Source organism: Lissotriton helveticus, chromosome 11 (genome assembly GCF_964261635.1).
Source record: "Lissotriton helveticus chromosome 11, aLisHel1.1, whole genome shotgun sequence".
Classification (NCBI taxonomy): Eukaryota; Metazoa; Chordata; class Amphibia; order Caudata; family Salamandridae; genus Lissotriton; species Lissotriton helveticus.
The window spans coordinates 588,276,866-588,297,927 of NC_136072.1; the positions used below are offsets into that span (position 1 = coordinate 588,276,866).

The 21,062-nt window shown below is 46.3% G+C and overlaps 1 protein-coding gene across 1 annotated transcript in view; it reads left to right on the forward strand.

Moving 5' to 3' along the window:
- BMP1 (bone morphogenetic protein 1) overlaps positions 1-21,062 on the forward strand; it is a 569,977-nt gene that overhangs the window by 349,483 nt on the left and 199,432 nt on the right. The window contains exon 8 of the mRNA XM_078666375.1: positions 4,377-4,492. Within this exon, the coding sequence (XP_078522501.1) occupies positions 4,377-4,492 (116 nt within the window). The remainder of the gene's footprint in view (positions 1-4,376; positions 4,493-21,062) is intronic.

A 21,062-nucleotide genomic window follows, 5' to 3' on the forward strand; every position in this document is an offset into this window, starting at 1 on the left:
GATACCCCTCCTCCAGGCTTCCTGCCAGCGTATTCCTTTCTCTTCCGTTCTCTGTTTGTTTCCCATAGATCCTTGTTTAGCCAGCATGATAGCTCAGTGGATTCATGTATCTATTGCAGTGGCGTGTGTGCGATCTGTATGTCACATTTTGAGCCCTTACTGGGGTACTCAACCTGCCATTTTTCAGATGTTGATAACATAAATCGGTGTATAACAGCCATTTATTTCACCCCAGCACAAAGCTATAGGATTGTAACAGCAGGCACTATATAAGTTGAACAGGGTCCATGCAGAGACGACCCCTTCACCCCCTGTTCTTTGTCCTGGCTACTGTGCCGTTGAAATGGCTGCTAAAACATTTTGGTTCTCAGCCTACCTGTCAGAAGGGTGCGTTTTGGAAGACTGCTCACCGGTACATTATTTGTATAGTGTGAGCCCAGCACCCAGCCCCTGTCACCTACCACTGGGGCCTTCCCCCTTGCATCAAACTATGTTTTGATCTGTAGGACTCGGGAGACTCCTTTTGGGTGTATCTACGACTGACTCAGGTCATCTTTGTTTAGGGAATCTCACAGCGGGATCTTATTGGCATCTCTCAGCTGAAAACCCTGTTTTCCCAATCAAGCCTGCACTCATTCTTAGGTTCCGCCTAGATAGCGCATGCGCTGTCTCTGCAATGCATGTTGTTTACACACAGAGGGCTTCCAGTCTTCCCATAGCTCTCCATTTGTTTGCTTCAGCATCATTCTAATTTCCTTCATTCTCGTTTGTCACAGCATGTGGGCGTCATGTCCTCTCCTTGCGTTTGGTCCTCCCCTCAAGCACCTGTGATCATCTGCTGCTCCAGTTTTTTGGAGCTAATGTTTTCTTTGTGCTCAAGCACTCAAAATGAGTGCTTGTGTTTTCAGTCTATCTCTCATCTCCCCACTGGTGACATTTGAAAGTGGTGACTGGTGAGGCACTCTTACGTCACCTCAGGAGGTGGCCATAGTTGGCCTGTATTGCCTTATTCCATTGGTTCCCAAGCCTTTGACTCCTGGGGACCCCCAATGAATCATTACTGGAACTTGAGGACCCCCACTGAATCATTACTGGAAACCGGGGACCTCCCATGAGTCATAACTGGATGCCCAGCACTCTGGCCTAAGCATTGTTGATGATTTGAACCCCAAAACAATACACAAAAAATACAGAAAAAAGTATTCATCAAACAAACACACAAATGTTGGTAAATTATATTAATTCGCAAACACATATAAATAAAATAATTTTTTTAAATTTTAATAGAAAGGTTGGAGCTTTTCTAAATTCAATTGAGGCTACTCATCATCCATACTATATTCTGGTTGATGCACTTGCACTGCTCTCACAAATCGATCTGAGATACTAATTCAATTTATTTGCCTTCAATTTCAAATTCCTTTACATTTACAGTACTTTTTAAACATTTTAATTGTACATTTAGCTTTTTTATTTTTATACACACCTAATTAATCTGTTAATATTATGTAATTATCTAAGTAGTCGTGGACCCCCTGAAGAAGCTTTGCGGACCCCCAGGGGTCCCCGGACCACAGTTTTTGAACCACAGCCTTATTCAATTGAAGTGTTTCCACTCTGAGTTCATTACATATAAGTCCAACATGACAAAGTGTATCGAGCTTCCTCTTCAATGCATCTTAGATGCCACACTGCACAGCCCGGCTTACTCCACACTACCTTGGCTTGCCTGATTATGCCGGTTTTCTGGAGGGAGGTCCTAAAAAGTTTTACGCATGCACTGAGTCGGCCGATCCCACCCACTACAGCACTGTTCTTCACATCTTTGACGGCTTCATTGCACATCTGTACATAAACGCACTAGTAAGCCAGGGTTTTGTAATAGCACATCGTGATTTAGCACAACACTGCAAAACTGTTATTCCCTCTCCTTACGTGGGAGAAAGCAGGGCACTTACAATATATGCTCCTTAAAAGACCACTATATGAACACTGGGATGTCTCTATAAGCAGAAACGTTTGTTATCCCTGAAGGGAGAATTGTCACCTGAAATGAAAAGTGGTGTGATGGAGCGAAGGGGCAACACATAAGCCCAGCTACTAACTCCTCATCACTCTTGTATCTGTCGAAATGTATTCTTTTCGACATTCACTTTTGTCAAGTCCACATCAGTATAGCTGGCATGCACCTCCTAATGGTAATTACATATTGTTTTCTTTGTTACTATATTTTTAAATGCCAATAAAAACTTTGAAAAAAGAAAATCCAGTTGTTATTTGTTTACCTCTTTGTTCCTTTGCTGTCTTCATTTTTGTTTCACCCTCTCTTTCATGCTGATTTTTCACTTTTTTTTCAATATTCTTCCCTCATTTTGTCCCCCAGGCCAGTTCCACGTATATTAGGGCGCCTTGTTACCATTTTGGAATCATTTGATCACATTGTCTTATTCTTGAAAAATGACTCTCTTCACCATGGCCTCAGTTGCCTAATTTGCTAAAATGGGAAACCTTGAACTTGGACTAAAAATAGGTATAACAGAATAAACAGTGTCATTTTATTTGGCTAATAAGCAGTTTTCCTAGTTTTGTGCCCCAAACAGTCTTATCTCACATTCAAAATTACTACTTTTCAACCTGTTCTAAAAATTGTTGGGGAATTTATAACTTTCCCCAAATCTTCCAGGACTGGAGTTAGAATAGTAAATAAGCCTCCTGGAATATTTGGGGAAAGTTGCCCTTTCTCCAAATATTCTAGGACTGGAGTTAGAATAAGGCACCTGGATATGATTCATAATGCGTTCTGTTTTTATGTGGTATATGATTTGGTAATATAAAGAAGAGAATATATACTGTTTTGAAAATGATTGGATTTGTGCACAGGTAATCAAATTACACGGAGTCTGTTGTCAGACTGATGACTGTGAGCTAATGGTAGCATGTAAATATGTGTCTATCTGCATCAAGATTTAATTTAGTGTTGCAGTTTACAAGACTTCCAATAGCTCTCTTCATTGGCCCTTCTCAAATTCCACTTTGTCTCCAGAGTCTGTCTTTCCTCTTGCTGTTTCATCCCTACAGAGAAGTTGCCCATACTCCGTTCTTTGTGGCTTCTGTGATTCTGTTGTGGTGATCGCCAGCTCTCTCAAGAAATTTAGAGGCACACTGTTTATCCCTTATATTTTCGAACCTATGAGACACTTAGGGAATCTGCTGAGAAATTTAAAGGCTTATCCACTGGTGCTACAATATTTCCTCCTCAGAAACCCTATACTGACTCCCAGATCCAGTAATTCAGGAGTGACTCCTTTATAAATTGCGTTAATAATATAGCAATAAATGAAGCAGGAACATAGTGAAGGAGGCACTCCCAGTTTCTCTCTACTACTCTTATTAGAAGTCATTTAATCTGCTTTACCCATTTGGAGTTCCTTACAGATCATGCAATAGTGGATTTGGGCATGAAAGCGAGACAATGCAGTTCTTACAATGTAAGGGATATGCACTGGGAGATGAGCGGGAACTTTCTTTACTTGGTGTTTAGTTGAGCCACTTCACGAATAATGGCTTTGATGAGTATCAGTGAGAACTCTGGGAGAACAGCGACAATTGTGTTGCCTCGTAAATGTATGATACATCGAGGTAGTGGACCACAAATGATTAATAAGGGAGCAGAAGAACTTAATTTTGTGCAAGAAAGTTAGTTGGAATTATGCCATTTGTGCATTTCTCATGATGTTTTTTTGATATATCACCATATCAATAAGAAGCTTATGAATTCAGCGGAGGATGGGTTACCGTAGAGAAGCCATCTAAAGTTCATATTGTTTATTCATTTGTGAATGAAGGGATCAAAGGTTCCTCCTTTATGAAATTGAACTAAGTCTTTGTTGGATTGAGTTTCAGATACACTTCAGACATACAGTTTTGAATGGCGTCCAGACAGTATGTCGTTGCTGATGGCACTTTAAAGTATAGCTCGATGTTTTGATCATATTGGTGGGTAGCAGTGTCTTGTCCGCTGAGGAATACTCCCAGTTGCCCCACTTATAGAGATAACATCATGTGGCACCTTGCCCGACATAGGAACTGGCGAAGATGTGGTGGATTCCACTTGTACACATTGTTTGTTTTCGGAAACAGAGACCTGAAATAAATCGTGTTTGGCGATCATTGATGTCCATGCTTGAGTGAAGGTTAAAGTTTTGGTGACAATGCTTGATGGTCTTCTGGCTCAAGAGTGTTTCTTTCATCATAGCGATTATTGGCCTGACTCTTGTACCTCACCATAAAGACTCGTTAGTCACACCTGTATCTTAGTGAAACTGGATGTTTTTACTAGGCAGCTCTTTCATTGTCTAATCTTTCTTCTCTTGCAGCCTGCGGTGAGACTCTACAGGACAGTCAGGGGAACTTCTCATCTCCTGGATTCCCAGGAGGATATTCCGCTTATGTACACTGCGTCTGGAGAGTGTCCGTGACTCCGGGCGAGAAGGTAGAGCATGTCACGCTATGATTTGATTCCTTTCTCCAATGTTCCTTTTCCTTGGTAGTTTATCCTTGCTACATTAATAGACTCTATCAAGAGAACAAGCATTTACAATGCAATGGTTTCGCCTTTGGAAAAGTTAGAGCTATTGGCATTGCTCACACACAGAGCCCCACACACAAATACACACAGACACACACAGAGCCAGACAGACACACACAGAGCCAGACAGACACACACAGAGCCAGACAGACACACACAGAGCCAGACACACACACACAGAGCCAGACACACACACACAGAGCCAGACACACACACACAGAGCCAGACACACACACACAGAGCCAGACACACACACACAGAGCCAGACACACACACACAGAGCCAGACACACACACACAGAGCCAGACACACACACACACACAGAGCCAGACACACACACACACACAGAGCCAGACACACACACACACACACAGAGCCAGACACACACACACACAGAGCCAGACACACACACACAGAGCCAGACACACACACACAGAGCCAGACACACACACACAGAGCCAGACACACACACAGAGCCAGACACACACACACAGAGCCAGACACACACACACAGAGCCAGACACACACACACACACACACACACAGGGCCAGACACACACACACACAGAGCCAGACACACACACACAGAGCCAGACACACACACAGAGCCAGACACACACATTGAGCCAGACACACACAGAGAGCCAGACACACACAGAGAGCCAGCCAGACACACACAGAGAGCCAGCCAGACACACAGAGAGCCAGACACACACACAGAGCCAGACACACACACAGAGCCAGACACACACACAGAGCCAGACACACACACAGAGCCAGACACACACACACAGAGCCAGACACACACACACAGAGCCAGACACACACACACAGAGCCAGACACCCATTCCTAAATATAATATTTCTACCATGAATAGTTTGCAGGTTTTGCTCTGAAGCATCTGGACGAGACATACCATATTTTTCGTGAAATTGTTAAATAAAGGTTGATCGGGTTGTGATGCGAGTTCTTCCCATTAATAGTGCTACCCGTTCACAGCAGTCTAGCGGAGGAACAGGCGACCTTTCTGCAGCATCCGTCTGGGATTTAACTCCTGCCGCTCTGAAGCACAGCAAAAAGAAAACAAAGGGAGCGGGTGAGGCGTAACAACCAGAGCTGGCGACTTTAGAACGGAGGAACCAGGTTGCAATCTCGGCGTGGGCTCAACATCCTGGGACTCTGGACAAATCACGTAATCTCCCCGTGCTTACAAAAATTAACGAGTCCTTGTGTAAGGTAACTGGTGCTCGTGTAAAGCGCTCCAATACCGTCGGGTCGAGTTCATGCTATTTAAAACAGCAACAACAAAAAACGAAAAAGCTGCCCAAGTATACAAACGAATGAACATTAATTAAAACAAGTGAGCTATTGAGGAGGGTGGGGGCAGTTGTAGCCGACACTGCATTAAACAACGAAGTTCAACAAGGATCTCCTCCACTCTGTGCCCGGCAAAGCGCTTTAATTGCCAAGTCGGGCTGAGCGGATTCTGTGGCCGACTGAAGGATCCGAGTTTTCAAGCAGGGAGGGTTGTAGTGGGGGAGGGTTAGTGCACGAGGGGCAGGCTCCGAGCACATAGGGCAGGTTACAACAGACCCAAAGCAACGGTGCACGAGCCGTGCACGTGGTAATGTGCATCGCACTCTACACGCTATCCCTTCTTGGCGCTGTAATGAGTCTTGGTAAACCGAGGCACTGGTTGGACCGCCCGCATTACATCTATGAAAGCTGTGACTCGAACCCGTGTCCAGCAGTTTACACCGATCAACTGCAGACAACCCGCGGAGCTAGCTTAAAAGCCAGTTATTGTCCTAAATTCCAAACCAGCATTGGCAAAGCCAGTAGGTCTCACCTTAATAATGTGAGTGCTGGGCCATTGGCTTTGCCAGCGTTTGTCTGTAAAGTATTGTTTCAAAAAAGAAAAATGCATTCCAAAATATTGTAAATACGTATCTTATGGTATCTCAAAACATAGCACACAATGTGAGAGGTCGGAATTTGAGGCAGGAGAAGCATACGAGGGAGAGGGCTAAAAAGCTTGTGCACTGTCATGGAGTATTGAAAGTAAAGGGAACAAAGAAGTTCTCTGAAAGTGAGCATTGGCAATATGGAAGCTGGCCAATCAGAGAGATGGTAAAGAGGCAATGCTCCAGGGGAGAGACAAACACAAGAGGGGCATGGAAAGGCATCAAATATGAAGCAAGCAATGAGAGAGCTTAAGTGAAGACCACCAGTTCAAGCTGAATGCAACAGGAGAAAAGGAAGAAAGTGTGGTTTACACTCTAGCTGCTGGATACCTGCACTACATGAAAGGAAGGCAATGCTACTCTCCCTCTACCCACCCAACAAAGGAGACTGTTTTGGGGTGGAGGTCCAGAGGACATTGACAAGCAGGTGTTGTTGTCATGTGCACTCTGCTTGCAGGTGAGACACCAGTGTGCGCAGCCATTCAGGCGATGTTCAAACTGCGACCCCCCCCAACCAGGCAGCTGCACTACAACACACCCATAACACAAGTATACAACGCACACATGGTAATAAGCATGAGACCTTAGTCCTGGGAGACTGGTCACCCGTTTAACAGTTGGAACCACTGGACATGCTAATCTTAGGCTACAGGTAAAAAGGCTGTTATCTTGTACTCTAATTCGCTGTCAGCTCACAGACTTGGTTGATAGGATCGGACTTACATTTGAAGGGTTCAGTTTCTTGTGCCCTGTTTGAAGAGCCTAGCTATGCTGACTAGCAGCACAGCAAAAAATGTGAGCGCCCACCAGCGAACTCTCAGATTTCTCAGCTGACTGGATAGTAAAAATAGGGCAGGACACAACAAAATGTATATTGTATGGCAGCCCAACTTTCCCAGGTCATGCAAAGGGCATTTGTCCCAATGTCAAACCAGGCGAGTATGCAAATCCCTTAATGTGTAAGACTGTGTTATAACATTTTCCACATGATGCCCGACCGAGCCAAGCTGTCACTGCCCAATGATCTAACGCTTTTTTATGCAGTGATTCATAAAGCATCTAAGACGTAGAACAGCCTGCAACAGGCATGCTTTTCAGTACAAATGTTTGATCGAACTCAGACAGTAAATATTGTACCTGCTAATGCCGCCAGAGTTTCTAGAGATTGCAAATAATTTATTTCCTAACTCAGTTACATTCAGGCTGGTAGCACGAAGTGCAGAAAAGAAAGAGGACTAGATACCACGGCAGAAGGTCCCAGAAACCGGTTAGCTGTTTGGAACTACAACTCATAGGTGATCAGCAAAATCCCGTTCCAGGGGCCTCACCCCCACCCCATCCACCTCAGGAAAGGATAAGAAATCGTCCACCTTCACTAACAAAGCCAGCAGAAAGTTCGACAAATTTGCTGGACAGATGTCACATCTGGAACAAAATTAAGGTGACCACTTCGGTCCAGGTCTTTACTGACACAGTCCGAAGTCCTCAACTTTTCTCATACAGAACAATCGTTTCAAGCGCTTTGTATATTGAGTTCAGTGGAAGCAAAACCAAACTACAACGCTCTGCGTTAGCCTTTCGCACAAAAATCCCAAATGACCTTGAGGGAGGTGGTCACTCTAGGCAAAACGGAATATTTCTTACAGTACACCCAGAAGATGGAAAAAAAATTGGTCACATGAGGAAGGACAAATATTATCCAATAATTGCATGAAGTAGGCACTGAAGCCGTAGAAGGCAGCCAGCTACAGGACTGTGCCTACAAAGACATCAATTGCTCAACATTTCTAACTTCTTCGAACCGGGGTTTCAGTCTGCTCTCTCGTAGTCTCTCAGGCGGCGTCATTTCATGCAGATGGCTTCTAGCGGGACTATCTTGGTACCAGCAGATTTGGTGGCATTTGGGGCAAACACCTCCATCCCAAGGGTTTCAGGTCCTGCTCTGCTTCTGGGGTCCTGATGAGAGTTCCTTCTGTACTCTCCCTGCGTGCACCATTTTGGACTTTTTAAAAAAAAAAAAATTTATTGAAGCATAATAGGCAATCCACAGTGGAAAAAACAAACAACATAGCAATTATAGCAATGATGAGATGCCATATGTAACATCACACGTTGAATAATGGTGTACACATTAGGATTGCGAATTGGTTATATAGAACGATACAAGGCTTCAACATTTTGAAATATAGCAACATAAAACCATAAAACAGAAAGGAACATCACAGAAATTTAAAGCAAAGTAAAAAACAAAAACAAAATCATATCTACGAGATTGCAAGACCGATACAGTCAGCCGGCTCGCGACGTGTCAAATACCACCATGAGCAATGTTGTCAGTACAGACCCAACAAATACCACCATACATCCCGCATCCCTGGAATGGGCATCACGAAAGTACAATCACAGGTGAGCATTAATCACAAGACAGTGGACTGTACAGGTAAATGTACCCTGGAACACTGCCCGGAGCACCATCCTGACGGAGCCGATGGCGGCGACGTGCCACACGCTGCATAGGGAACGCGTGAGCAATGAATACTGTCAGGACATAACAAGTGTTGTAAAGGGCAGTGTGCCACCAGACGACATACACTCAGCCGCGTGAAGCATGGGGCAAGCGCAAGTAGTGCGCACAGTAACGTGATGTCGAGTGCGGCTCCCGAGCCGCTCTTGCTCTAGCCCACCCCAGTTGGCGTGATAGGATGAAGTGACTGGGAAGGCGTTTCTTGAGCGAGTTTCGCAATGTATTATCGGTATGGACCCCAAATATCAGTTGGGCGGGAAGAAGTTGGAAGTTGTTCCGAATATTCCACACTATTCACATTGCTGTAGGCCACACTCCTAAGCCATGAAGTGACCGTCGGAGCGCGTCGTGCGCACCAGAGCAGTGCCACCTCCCTTTTGGCCAAGAGGAAGCAAATGGACGCCAATCTACGAAGATGGCGGGGGAAATTTGCAACGTAGCCCAGCAACGCAATTTCAGGTGTAACACTCAATGTCAGTCCTAACATGTCGCCCAAAACCCGGTGGACCTCCAGCCAGTATGCATGTAACCATGGGCAAGTCCAAGACAGATGTGCGAAGTCCGCCTGCGGGGCGTTGCATTTGGGGCAGCAGTGGGGCCTACTGGTGTCGATTTTGTGAGCAAGCGCCGGGGTGTGATACATCCTCCGCAGGAATTTAAAGTGTATAAGCTTGTGTCTACTGTTCATGGATATATCCCTGGTAATAGCACAACATGCCTCCCATTGGTCGTCCGAAATCTGTGTGCCCAGATCGCGCTCCCATGCAGCACGCACCGCCCCGTCCAACGCCGTAAGAGAAGCCAAGCTCAGTTTATAGAGCTTGGACACCACATGCGCTCCTGACTTGTTTTGTATTATAAATGTAAGTGCGGGGTTGTCTTCAGGGGGAAGGGGGAACGTGGGAAATTCAGCCCGTAACATCGAGCGGAGTCTCATTAAAGTGAAAGCATCCATGAATGTTCGGTCGGTGAAGCGGGAGTCCTCCGTCAGAGAGAAAGCATGACCATCGGGGAACAGGTCACCGATCGTGAGTATTTGGAATTTGGACAACGTACGACGGATCACTGACTCGCCGGTGATGGGGAGCCAGTGAGGGTTGGGTAAAGGAAGAGCAGAGGAATACACTTTGTCTATGTGCAGTAATCGTCTCATCTTGTCCCAGGCCCAGTCTGTGGAGGACAGCGGGTGGATGTCCTGTGGGTCCCGGGGGAGACCCTTGGGGAGGATTGCGTTAAGTGACATAGGGAGCGCAGCATCAGCCTCCGGTCTCAAATGCGCGATTCTAGCATCCGGGTGAAACCAAGGATGTGCATACGAGCACTGCGCGACCAAGTAATAAAGATAAAAATCTGGTACCCCAAATCCTCCTCTCTCATACGGTAGTGTAAGTGTGCGCCAGGCCACACGTGGATTTTTACCGCCCCATACCAGCCGTAATAGGGCAGTGCGTAGTTGGGAGAAAAATATCTTAGTGAGAGGGATCGGGACGTTATTGAAAAGGTACAAAAACCGGGGGAGGACTACCATCTTGACGATAGCGATCCGGCCAGCCATAGACAGAGGGAGACGGAGCCACCGGTCCGTATTATCCTCCAAAAAATCCAGGGCCTGTCCGTAGTTCAGACGAATAATGGACACTATGTCAAGGTGCACGTGGATCCCTAGGTATTTAACAGAGTCCACGCACCATTCCAGCGGGAAGGAGCAAGACCACCGTGTGGTGGCGGGGGTGAGCGGAAACTGCTGCGATTTGTGCCAGTTGACTTTGAGGCCTGAGTATTCGCCAAAGCGAGCGATCTCAGACAGCAAGGGTTGCAGGTTGGCCTCTGGGGTACGGACATACAGGACCATGTCGTCTGCATATAGCGAGACTAAGAGTGGACCGGTACGGAATTGGAGCCCTCTGTGGAGATGTTTCTCCTGAAAGTGCCGCACTAGAGGGTCCATAGCAAGGATGAAAAGGAGTGTAGATAGGGGGCATCCCTGCCGGGTGCCTCTGGAGAGTGTGAACCTCTCAGTAATGGTGCCATTTAAGCGAATATGAGCCGAGGGTGCCGTATACAGCAGCTCCACCGTGGCTACAAACACTGCGGGCATGCCCATCCTCCGCATCACTGCCAGAAAAAAAGGCCACTCCAGAGTGTCGAACGCTTTATCGGCGTCTAGAAACACAGCAGCTGCCGGAGTGGAGGGGTCAATCCTATGTAGGACCGAGAAAAGCGTGCGGAGATTCAGGGAGGTAGACCTGTGAGGGACAAAGCCGGATTGGGCCGGTGAAACAATAGTATCCACCAGCAGCGCCAGTCGTATCGCCAGAACCTTGGCCAAAATTTTATAGTCGAGGTTGAGGAGCGACAGCGGATGATAGGAGCTACAGACCGAGGGGTCACGACCCGGTTTAGGCAACAAAACAATGACCGCCTCCCGGAGCGTGGGGGGGAGAACACCAGACTCCAGAGCCTCCGCATATACCTCTACAAGTCTGGGTACCAGTTCTTCCTTGTATTCCTTGTAAAAGTCGGCCGTGAAGCCATCAAGACCAGGCGCCGAAGAACCCCTCAAGGAGTCAATGGCTTCAATTATAGAGTCCCGTGTAATGGGATCGGCCAGAAAGTCTTGCATGTATTTTTCCAAGTATACCATGGCAATTTCATTAATATACGACCCTGGGTCTCGGCGATCCTCTGGTAGTGCAGAGGTGTAAAGGTGGCGATAGTAAGTCAGAAAGGTATCACAAACATCGGGGGTGGAAAAATGGTGCGTATTTTGTGTGTCGATTATGTCTGTGATGTATGCAGCTTGTCGTGGTGGACGGAGCAGCTGAGCCAATAATCTGCCCGGCCTATCCCCCTCACCATATTGGCGTGCCGCGTGGTACTTGCCCAGAAACCGCAACTCCCTGTCCGCTGCTTCCCTGAACTCTAGAAGTAGCTCGAGTCGCCTAGCTTCGCGGGTCGGCGAGGGGTTAGCGAGAATCTCGCCTTCCACCGCCAAAAGCTCCGCCTCCACTCGGTTCAGAGTGGCGCGAATCTCACGCAGAGCCCCAACATGCTTGGTGATACAGACTCCCCTAATGGTGGCATTGAACCCCTCCCACAACGTGGCCCAAGTGGCCACCGAGCCAGTGTTGATGTCAAAGTAGTCCTCAATGGCAGTGCGGATCTCTTCAGTAAAGACCGGGTCTGCAAGGGCTCTTCCCGGGAAACGCCACTGTCGTTCGTACCCACCCAACCTCGGTACCGCAAGAGTCAACACCACTGGAGAGTGGTCAGAAAGCGTGCGTGGAAGTGTGCTGAGATCAACCACCCACCCCGCCAAGCCCGGAGAGAGTAGCCAATAGTCAAGTCTGGTGCTAGTGTTATGGAAGCTGGAATGGTGAGTAAACGCAGGGGTGTGAGCATGCAGTCTGGCCTCTACATCTAGCAGAGAGAAGTGTGAGCAAATAGCCGCCACCGCCGCGCGAGCAAGTGGCTTGCGATCTGGGGAGGAAGACGTGCTGTCTCTGCCAGGGCCCATCAATAGGTTGAAATCCGCCCCCAATGCCAGCAGCTCTATGTCTGAGTGGAGTAGTGTTAGATGCAGGTCATGGAAACAGGCCGGGGAGTCCGTATTAGGGCCATAAACCCCTACCAAAGCAATTTTCTACCCATACAACACACCAGAAATTAATGCATATCTGCCGTCTCCATCCACCTTACTGCCTGTAAATACAAAGGGTACTCGCTTGTGGACAAGAATCGCAACCCCCCGTGCATACCTACTATAAGTGGAAAACACTCTATGAGTACCCCAACCCCTAGCCAGTGAAACAGTATCCGCCTGCACCAGGTGGGTTTCTTGTAGGAAGAGGATATCCACCTTATGACGGTCAGCATATTGCAAAACTTGTTTGCGTTTCCGAGTGGTGTTCAAGCCGCGAACATTCCATGACATCAACGTCAGCCTGGAAGGACCAGACTGCAGACCTAACCTGGCCATAGCGCTAAGCCAAGGACAGCAAACGGTGAGCATTCAGCTAACAGGCCGATACCATGAATCTCGCAATCAAACACAAAGAAAATTTTCCACAAACAAAAATACACACCGTCCCCCACCCACCACCCAGCCTCCCAACACCCCAGGAGAGGCAGAACCCAAACAAGCGCTGAACAGCAGTGCAGAACACAAATTGCAAAATGTACATTGTAATAGAACATATCTGCAAACTAAAAGATAATAAACCCCAATAGAATCGAAACAAACAGGCATTCGCCATAGGGGAAAGCAACTCCACCCCATGCGGGCGTCCCAGCAGAGCGACCAACGAGTTACTGGTCACGTAATTGAACCCATCAGAGCGGAACCCTCATCTACCATATAGGAGGACCCATGAATAGAGTGCCATTGGATGATCAGCCTAGGCCAGTTTCAGCGAAAAAGTCAGCACTGGCCTGCGTGTCAGTCTGAGGCGGAGAATGAGGCCTAGAGCCGAGAGCTGAGCACGGTTGCTTTTTGTAGCCATGACAGAAATCTTGGGCCTCTGCCGGAGAGTCGAAGATGCGGAATCGGCCGTTCACCTCCACCTTCAGACGTGCCGGATAGAGCATGCCGTATTTCAAGCCAAGATTGCGGAGTGCGGCCTTGACACAGGTGTACTTCCTGCGTGCCTCTTGCACCATGAGTGTGTAGTCCGGAAAGAAGGACAGCCTGCTTCCCTGCCACTGCACCTCTCCCATCTCACGTGCAGCGCGGAGTGCGGCGTCCCGGTCCCGAAAGTTCATAATCCTGGCAATGATGGGACGAGGTGATTGCCCAGTGCGCGGTCTGGGCCCTAGGGACCTATGCGCCCGTTCGATGACAAAACCAGCCGTGAAGGTGTCTTTTCCGAACAGTTCGATGAGGAGGTGCTCCACAAAGGTATCAAACCGGCCCGTGGCAGTTGTCTCCGCCACCCCAATCATACGAATATTATTTCTCCGGTACGCGCTTCCAAGTGCTCATTCTTAATGGCCACATCTTTAAGAATTTTTTCGACTCGTTCCAGCCGTTTCAGTGTCTTGGCGGCCCCATCCTCAACATCTGAGATTCTGGACTCCGCCAAGTCGAGGCGGCGGTCATGGGCTTGCACCGTGGAACCAATGTCCGACTATTTTTTCTCTAGGCTGTCGAAGCGAGTGTCCAGGGCCTTGAAGCCAGCGCGCATTTCTCCCATCATGGCGGCTACCATGGACGCTGCGTCGCCACCGTTCGCTGGGCCGACCGCTCCAGAGGCCGCGCCAGGCGGGGGGTCCGTGGTGAGGAGGGATGTTTTATCGAAGCTAAGCTTCCTCTGGTTAGGATCCCTTTTCCCCATCACCAAGGCCGTGTGAAAAGCGCAGCAGCAGCAACAATGGCGAAGGTGGCGGGCAGCCAGTCAGAAGGCAGGGACAGACGAACAACTTGGTGGCCTCACCACCGGCGCCTCCAGAGTGCGGGCAGGCCAGGCGTTGGCAGAGGAAGGAAGGCAGGACCCAGCCCTCAGGCGCGAAGTTCCCGAAACCAGCGGCCGGGAATGGACAACGCAGCAAACTCAATGCGGGTCCCTCTTCTTCAAGGACGCTTCGTAATACTCCGTACTGTGAGGCGGGGAGCAACCCTCTCACGGTGACCCGCACCGGAGGTAAGGGGAGATACACGGTCCCCCCAGCAGGCGTGCGTGAGGCGGGGCCGCAGTGTGTCGCCGGAGAGCGCCGCCGGAGTCCCCAGCCGCCCCGCTCCCATCCCCCACCGCCACCGGCCAAGCCCCACAGCCACCACCCGAAAACCAACACGGGCCCGAAATCGAGGCCCCGGCGCTTCCTCAGGCCGAAGGCCGCAGTCGCGCGCCGGGAGCCAAGCGCCCCAAAAAACGGGAGCCGCGGAGGAGGGGAGATGCATGCGTGAGCCCAGCGGGGAGAGCAGCGGGGAAAGGAAGCACAGCGGCCAAGAGCCGCGCCGCACTCACCCGGCGCACCAGCGCAGAAGGGAAGATGGCGCCGAGGTCCGGAGGCCTCGATTCCCCTCCGCCGTATACGCAGCCTTAGGTTGCTCCCGCGGCGTGGAAATTTCACCTAGCTGCCCAGGGTGTCATCAGCAGTCGGCTCCGTGTGTCTGGGGAAGGTAGGAGTAGCGGATCACATCTCGCTCACTGCCGCTGGGAGCCCGCATGGAGGAGCTTCACGGCAGAGCGGCCATTTCGTTCGCCGCACGTACCATTTTGGACTTTGGAAGGAAGCGGCTGATGCCAGCAGCTTATTGGACTCCCAGCAGAGTGGAGGGCTATCACTCTAGTCCAGGTTTCCATGTTCGATCTAAAAGTTCGAAGACGGAGGTGCACCATTTTTGTATCCTTTTTTCTCAATCTGTTATTACTGGGCTCATATGATTTGTGGTGTCATTTCCTTTTCCTGTCAGTACACTATTTGAGAATGGTCTTTCTTCTTTTCACTGCGGCCCAACGCAGCCGTAGTATTTATCTGCTGGTTCTACAACCCATATGTTATGTATATTTAGCCTTCGTTTTTCTTTGAAAAATTGGATTAAAAGCTTCATTCTGATCTTCAACTTGCTATATTTTTCTTCTCTGACTTCAAGGATCCCTATCTCCTGTCTCCTGCTTTTCCAACTTCTGGGAGCAGTTTGTGCTGCTAGCTGTTTCTCTAATGTGAGAACATTCCTGCGAACACCTGTTTTTCACAAGTAATATATCATAAAAGGCTCTGTGGCTACTAGAAGAAGTTGTCCTTACCTCAGACAAACAGAACCTGAACTTGGATACTTTGTCCGCCTCCAACCCTTGACATTCCTGTGTTTTCTGGAGCAACTTACAAATTAATTTCTGAAATATGGTGCAGTATTTTTCCTTCAGTAATGCACGGAAAACCTATCTTTTTTAACAGAGCCATCAAGATTCTGTCTACTTGTGTTTTAGGCAAAGGGTATATAGCTATACATAGATACCGCTGCAGATGAAAAAAACACAACGAAGGGAAAAGAAACTGATGCAAATGATTCATTTAGGGGAAGAGCCCAACCTGCGGGTATACCTGCTGTTCAGTCACAAAGAAGAGCTAAATGCACAAGCGGGGGAGGAAGTGTGAACTATGGTGCTACTCCTTACATCTTAGATGTTAGCAGCTAATTGCAGTGCTCTAGTTGGTTACAGCTTAACCATCTTCCTTAAAAATTCAGAAAAACAGTATGCTGGGCTCATGTCGGCTCAATAGGCTTACAACACTAATTAGAAGAAAATGAAGATGCTCTTCATAGCGTATGTTGAGAGGCAGTGCACCGTCTATTAGAAAATGACACTATTGCAATAGTCCCAGAGAACACTTATTCAATTTTGCTTCCCTATCCTTAAGAAGATTGGAGCTCCTGTCTTGGATCTACTAGGTGCATTCTTACTGAAACCGTTATGATGGCAATAGTGTAGGATCTAATGTCCTTCCTAGAGGAGGGAACATCATGGTGAAAAGTAATTTAAGGATGGGAACTTTCATATCACAATGCATCACAAGTTCAAGATGTTTTTTATTCTAGGTAGGTCTTGAACAACTGTCATTTCAAACTTCTGCCATTCAGCATAAAGTGAGTATCAAAAGTGTGTACAAAAATGTGTAGTAGTATTTGAATCACATTTCAGAAGGAAAACAATGCATGTAAATCCTTTGAGATGCATGCTTTGCAAAGGGTGACTACGGGTACCTTACCAGCACAAATGGCATCATGCAAGAGGATCCAGATGTTGCATCATGATGAAAAACAAAGGCGCAACCCAAGTGATCCAAGGTGGAACATGGGTAAATTTGGAGTCAAACAAAAAGTAGTCCATCAAACGGTGAACAATATCAACAAAAATATGGAACAACGGCAGAATGCCTGGTCAACCATATCAACATTTGATTTGACATATATAGTATGCCTATAGTGTCAAACAGTAAAACCTTAATACAGCAAGAAGCTAAAGATAAAGAGCTATTTATTGAGTCAGTTTACCTGTCGAACTGAAAAAAGTGCTAATGTACCGAGCACTCAAATTGTGATTCACATGCAGTTGGCATGACACACTACAGCAGGCCCACAATGCTCCAGTACATGATGTCCATTTTAGATGACTTTTTCTGCTAGTAGGTTCAATGTTAATGGAGAGGTTTCCGAGGAAAATGAACGTTAATTGTTTTATTGAGAATCATCATGAAGATGTAAAGCAACAAATCAACATGGAGCAGAAAGAGTTTATGTCAAGGTCTTTGACATAGTTGGAGAGTGTATATTGCGGTAGATGTTTTACTTTGAGTCTCCTCAGCTCCATATTATAGGTTGAGTAGTTTGTTCACATTTTGCCCAAACAAGCGAACGTTGCAGATGAATACCCTGTATGCATGCTCTGTCTGCCTCGAGACCCATGCGTCCAAAGACTGTTATGCCTATTTATTTGTTAAACCAAAAACCAGAGTATATAAAGCTAAGATCACTGTGGTATACTGGGCGAAGATGTAGTTGATAGGGGAGATAGAAGTCCAGAAACAAAAAAGAAATGCTCCACCATGGAAGACTTGGGTCTGCTTACTGAGGAGATAGATGTTGAGCTTTCAGAGGAGGCTCAGGGGTAACATCACTCTGGCTCTGACTTTTAACAGATATACTCTTTAGATATACTCTTACTCAGTTGATGCGTAGGAATCGACCCTGGAAGATATTCTACATACTCCCGAGGCAAGTGATCATGTTTTCACAGTGCCTTCAACAAAGGGAGCTTTGGAGCCATTAAGGATGGCAACCAAGTCTGCCTGTCAATTGTTTACATTAAAAAACGTTTGAAGACAATGCTCAGTGCTAAAACTACGTCAATCAAAAGAAATACGGAAAAATCCTATCCCATATGGTCCAAATGCAGAGCCACTGGTAAGAAACAATTAAAAGACATGAACTCCACTTTTGTGGATGATGAAGCGCGGTTTGGGAAAGAGATGCCCTTGACCTCACAATCCAAATAAAGAGGAGACTGATATTCAGCCACGAAGGACAAACAAGAAACTCCAAGGCTTTCAACCTTGAGAGAGAAAATTAATTTAGCACCTTCAAAATGAAACAGATTCTTTGAATACACCGACTTCAAAGAATAAACAAGACAAAATCAAAGTATTATTGAAGAGAGCGAAGGTGTATGAAGCAGAGAAGAAAAAGAATGCTATCAACGTTAAAACAGAATTTATTGATGAAAAAAAAATCATTTCAAGATGCTTTAGCATGTTATATAGACCCTAAATGATTTGCCATTAAAACACACAGAGGGAAATGGAAAACTAGGTTTCTCAACCCCCAGAAAGGAAGGAGGATGATATATTTTATAATATCCATGAAGAAGAGGTAGAGATGAGGAAAAGCCAGTAACCTAAAGAGCAGTGGCTCCAAGAAATGAAATAAATCTGTATACCATTCCTGCAGGACTCAGTACTCGTCAGCACAGATAGGAAGAGTGCTGACCACATGAGGACTTCCTCCATACAGGGGCAGTAAATACCTTGGGCTGTGGGCACGCAATGGTGTATAGCATATTCCAGTTGATTGCATAGTAGATATGCACTCCATCAGTGGGAGGAAATGGAGGATATGCTCCAACATCTGCCAGACCTGTATCAAAAGAGTGTAAAAGTAATGGGAAAGGGTAGAACTATTGTAAAAACATGCATAAAAACCAGCATTGGATGCTGCAGATAAAGACAGGTGACAGTAGGCACAGTATTACCCAGACCCTCTTTGTTTTGAATTTCAGGATTCAGAAATTAAGTGCAAGCAAATGTAATCAACGCTACTTCCACAAGAGAGCTTTATTTAGCCATCTTGAGGGTCAGAGGCTTGAAGACATGAAAAAACCCAGAACCCATAGCCAGCGGGGGCATTGTAAGTGAGGTGTTCCTTTCACAGAGGTAGAGCATTGACTAATAGAGGTTATGCTAGACTGCCCTAAAATGCATGAGTTCAGAAACGAGCCATCCCAGCAACTTTTCCAAATCAAGGCCAATGGCATGAAAATTAGCATAGCAGACAGCACTTTAGAGGCAGAGGCAAAATCCGAGGCTTCTCCAATAGAGGAACCTTCTCGTGCCTTAAAAGGGTCTTCGGCCCCCCTCAACATTTAACACCAGTAAGCAGCAGAATCTAGGACTACCTAGAATATTGCAGTCCATCACATACAAATTAGGGGTTAAACAATATTAAATGTGAATATTGCGTAGAGTTCCTAAAATCTTACAATTCTACCAAACAAACAAACATACAAAAACAGCAATTGGAGACATTGAAACACAAATCCATTTGCTATAGTTGAAAGGTTCAGGAGAAGTACCACCTCATGAAACAAATACTTATTAATACGTAAATATGATTTGATATATAGGCCAATACTTGACAAACAAATTTATCGAAATACAGAAATTTCAGATTATGACACTCCTGGATCGGGAAGTCCTGCTGCAATTAGAGAAGAACGATTAGCTAGCCACCTTTGACCTGAAAGAAGCTTACTTTCATGTACTGAAGGTATCTCATGTTTATGGTGAAGCTTTCTAATGAGCAATTCAAGACTTTAGAGTTTGTAATAGAATGTGCACCACTGGTTTTTACGAAAAAGGTGAGATTGGTAACAACATTGTCAGGAGGGAGGACATTCGTGTGTACCCGTAACTGGGACTGATGACTGGTCCGGATGAGTTGTTTAAAAAAAATGTCAATAAAATTTCTAGAACGATTCACAGTGAATATTAAAAAATAGTTCCCTACTGCCTAGAAAGAGAAAACATCTAAAAACACTACCTACTCGTCTCCCTTTCTGACAGTGAGAACTGTGATGAAATTACTGGGTCTAATGGTGTCATGCAGTCATTTGATTACGAATACAGTGCTACACATTAGGCTAGTTCAAGACTGGCTGATAAGTCCATGGTCTCAAGTTATAGGGGATTGGCAATACCTAGTTAGAACAGGCAAGATGGAGAAGAAATTAGTGGTTGTTAAAGGGGATACTATTCAGAAGCATCCGGATGCCATCATTGCAACAGATGCCTCACAAGTGGGATGGGGAGCACACCTTCAAAATCTGAAAGTTATGTAGGATGCTGGAGCAGGATGCACACAAACAAATCATCTGTAGCTAAGACAGTATTCCAGGCCAGAAAACAGTACTGCAATATTCTGTTTGCAAGACCCAGTTAGGGAAGGTCGATTTCCTAACCTCGGTTAGCTCAAGAGTTTTGGCACGGGACCAATGCTGAAACCATCTTTTACCATCTCAACTAGCCTGCCATGTTCCCGTAGAATACATCATTCAGACATATTCCCTTAGCAGACAGTGAAGCTCTTCCCACAAATAGGAATTAACACAATTGTGGAATAAATATTCAGCATCATGGGGCAGACCAAGGATAGAGTTGTTCTCCTTAAGAGAAAATTCAGAATGCCAGGATTTCATATCCAGACATTACCTTCCACTATCAAAGAGAAAGGCATTTTGATGTGTGTTATTTATGTGTACATATCCTCTGATACCATTCATTCCAGTAGTGATCAACAAGCTCAAAATATCCAAAATTAAACTCGTAGCATAATAGCGCCCATATGGTCTTGTAAAATGTTTTTCTTATTACAACTAACACAGTTGGCATAACAGAATGTGCTAAAGATTCCAGTACAGAAGGAAACTCTCCTCTGCGAGGGGAAAACTCTGACAAAATCAACGGCAGATTGTGCTAAAGATTCCAGCAGAAAATGACACATTAACAATGAAAAACAGAACGATATTTCATCCAAATCCTCAGAGTCTAAAACTAGCAGCCTGGCTCCTGTCACACAGTTTCAACATATAAATATTCAACAGATGAGAAAGTTAGAAGACCTTCCACAAAGAAGTGTTAAGCAGCAAAATTGTGCAGATTTCACAACTGGCCACATTGTGTAAGGACAACAAGATCTTCAAGGTATCACTA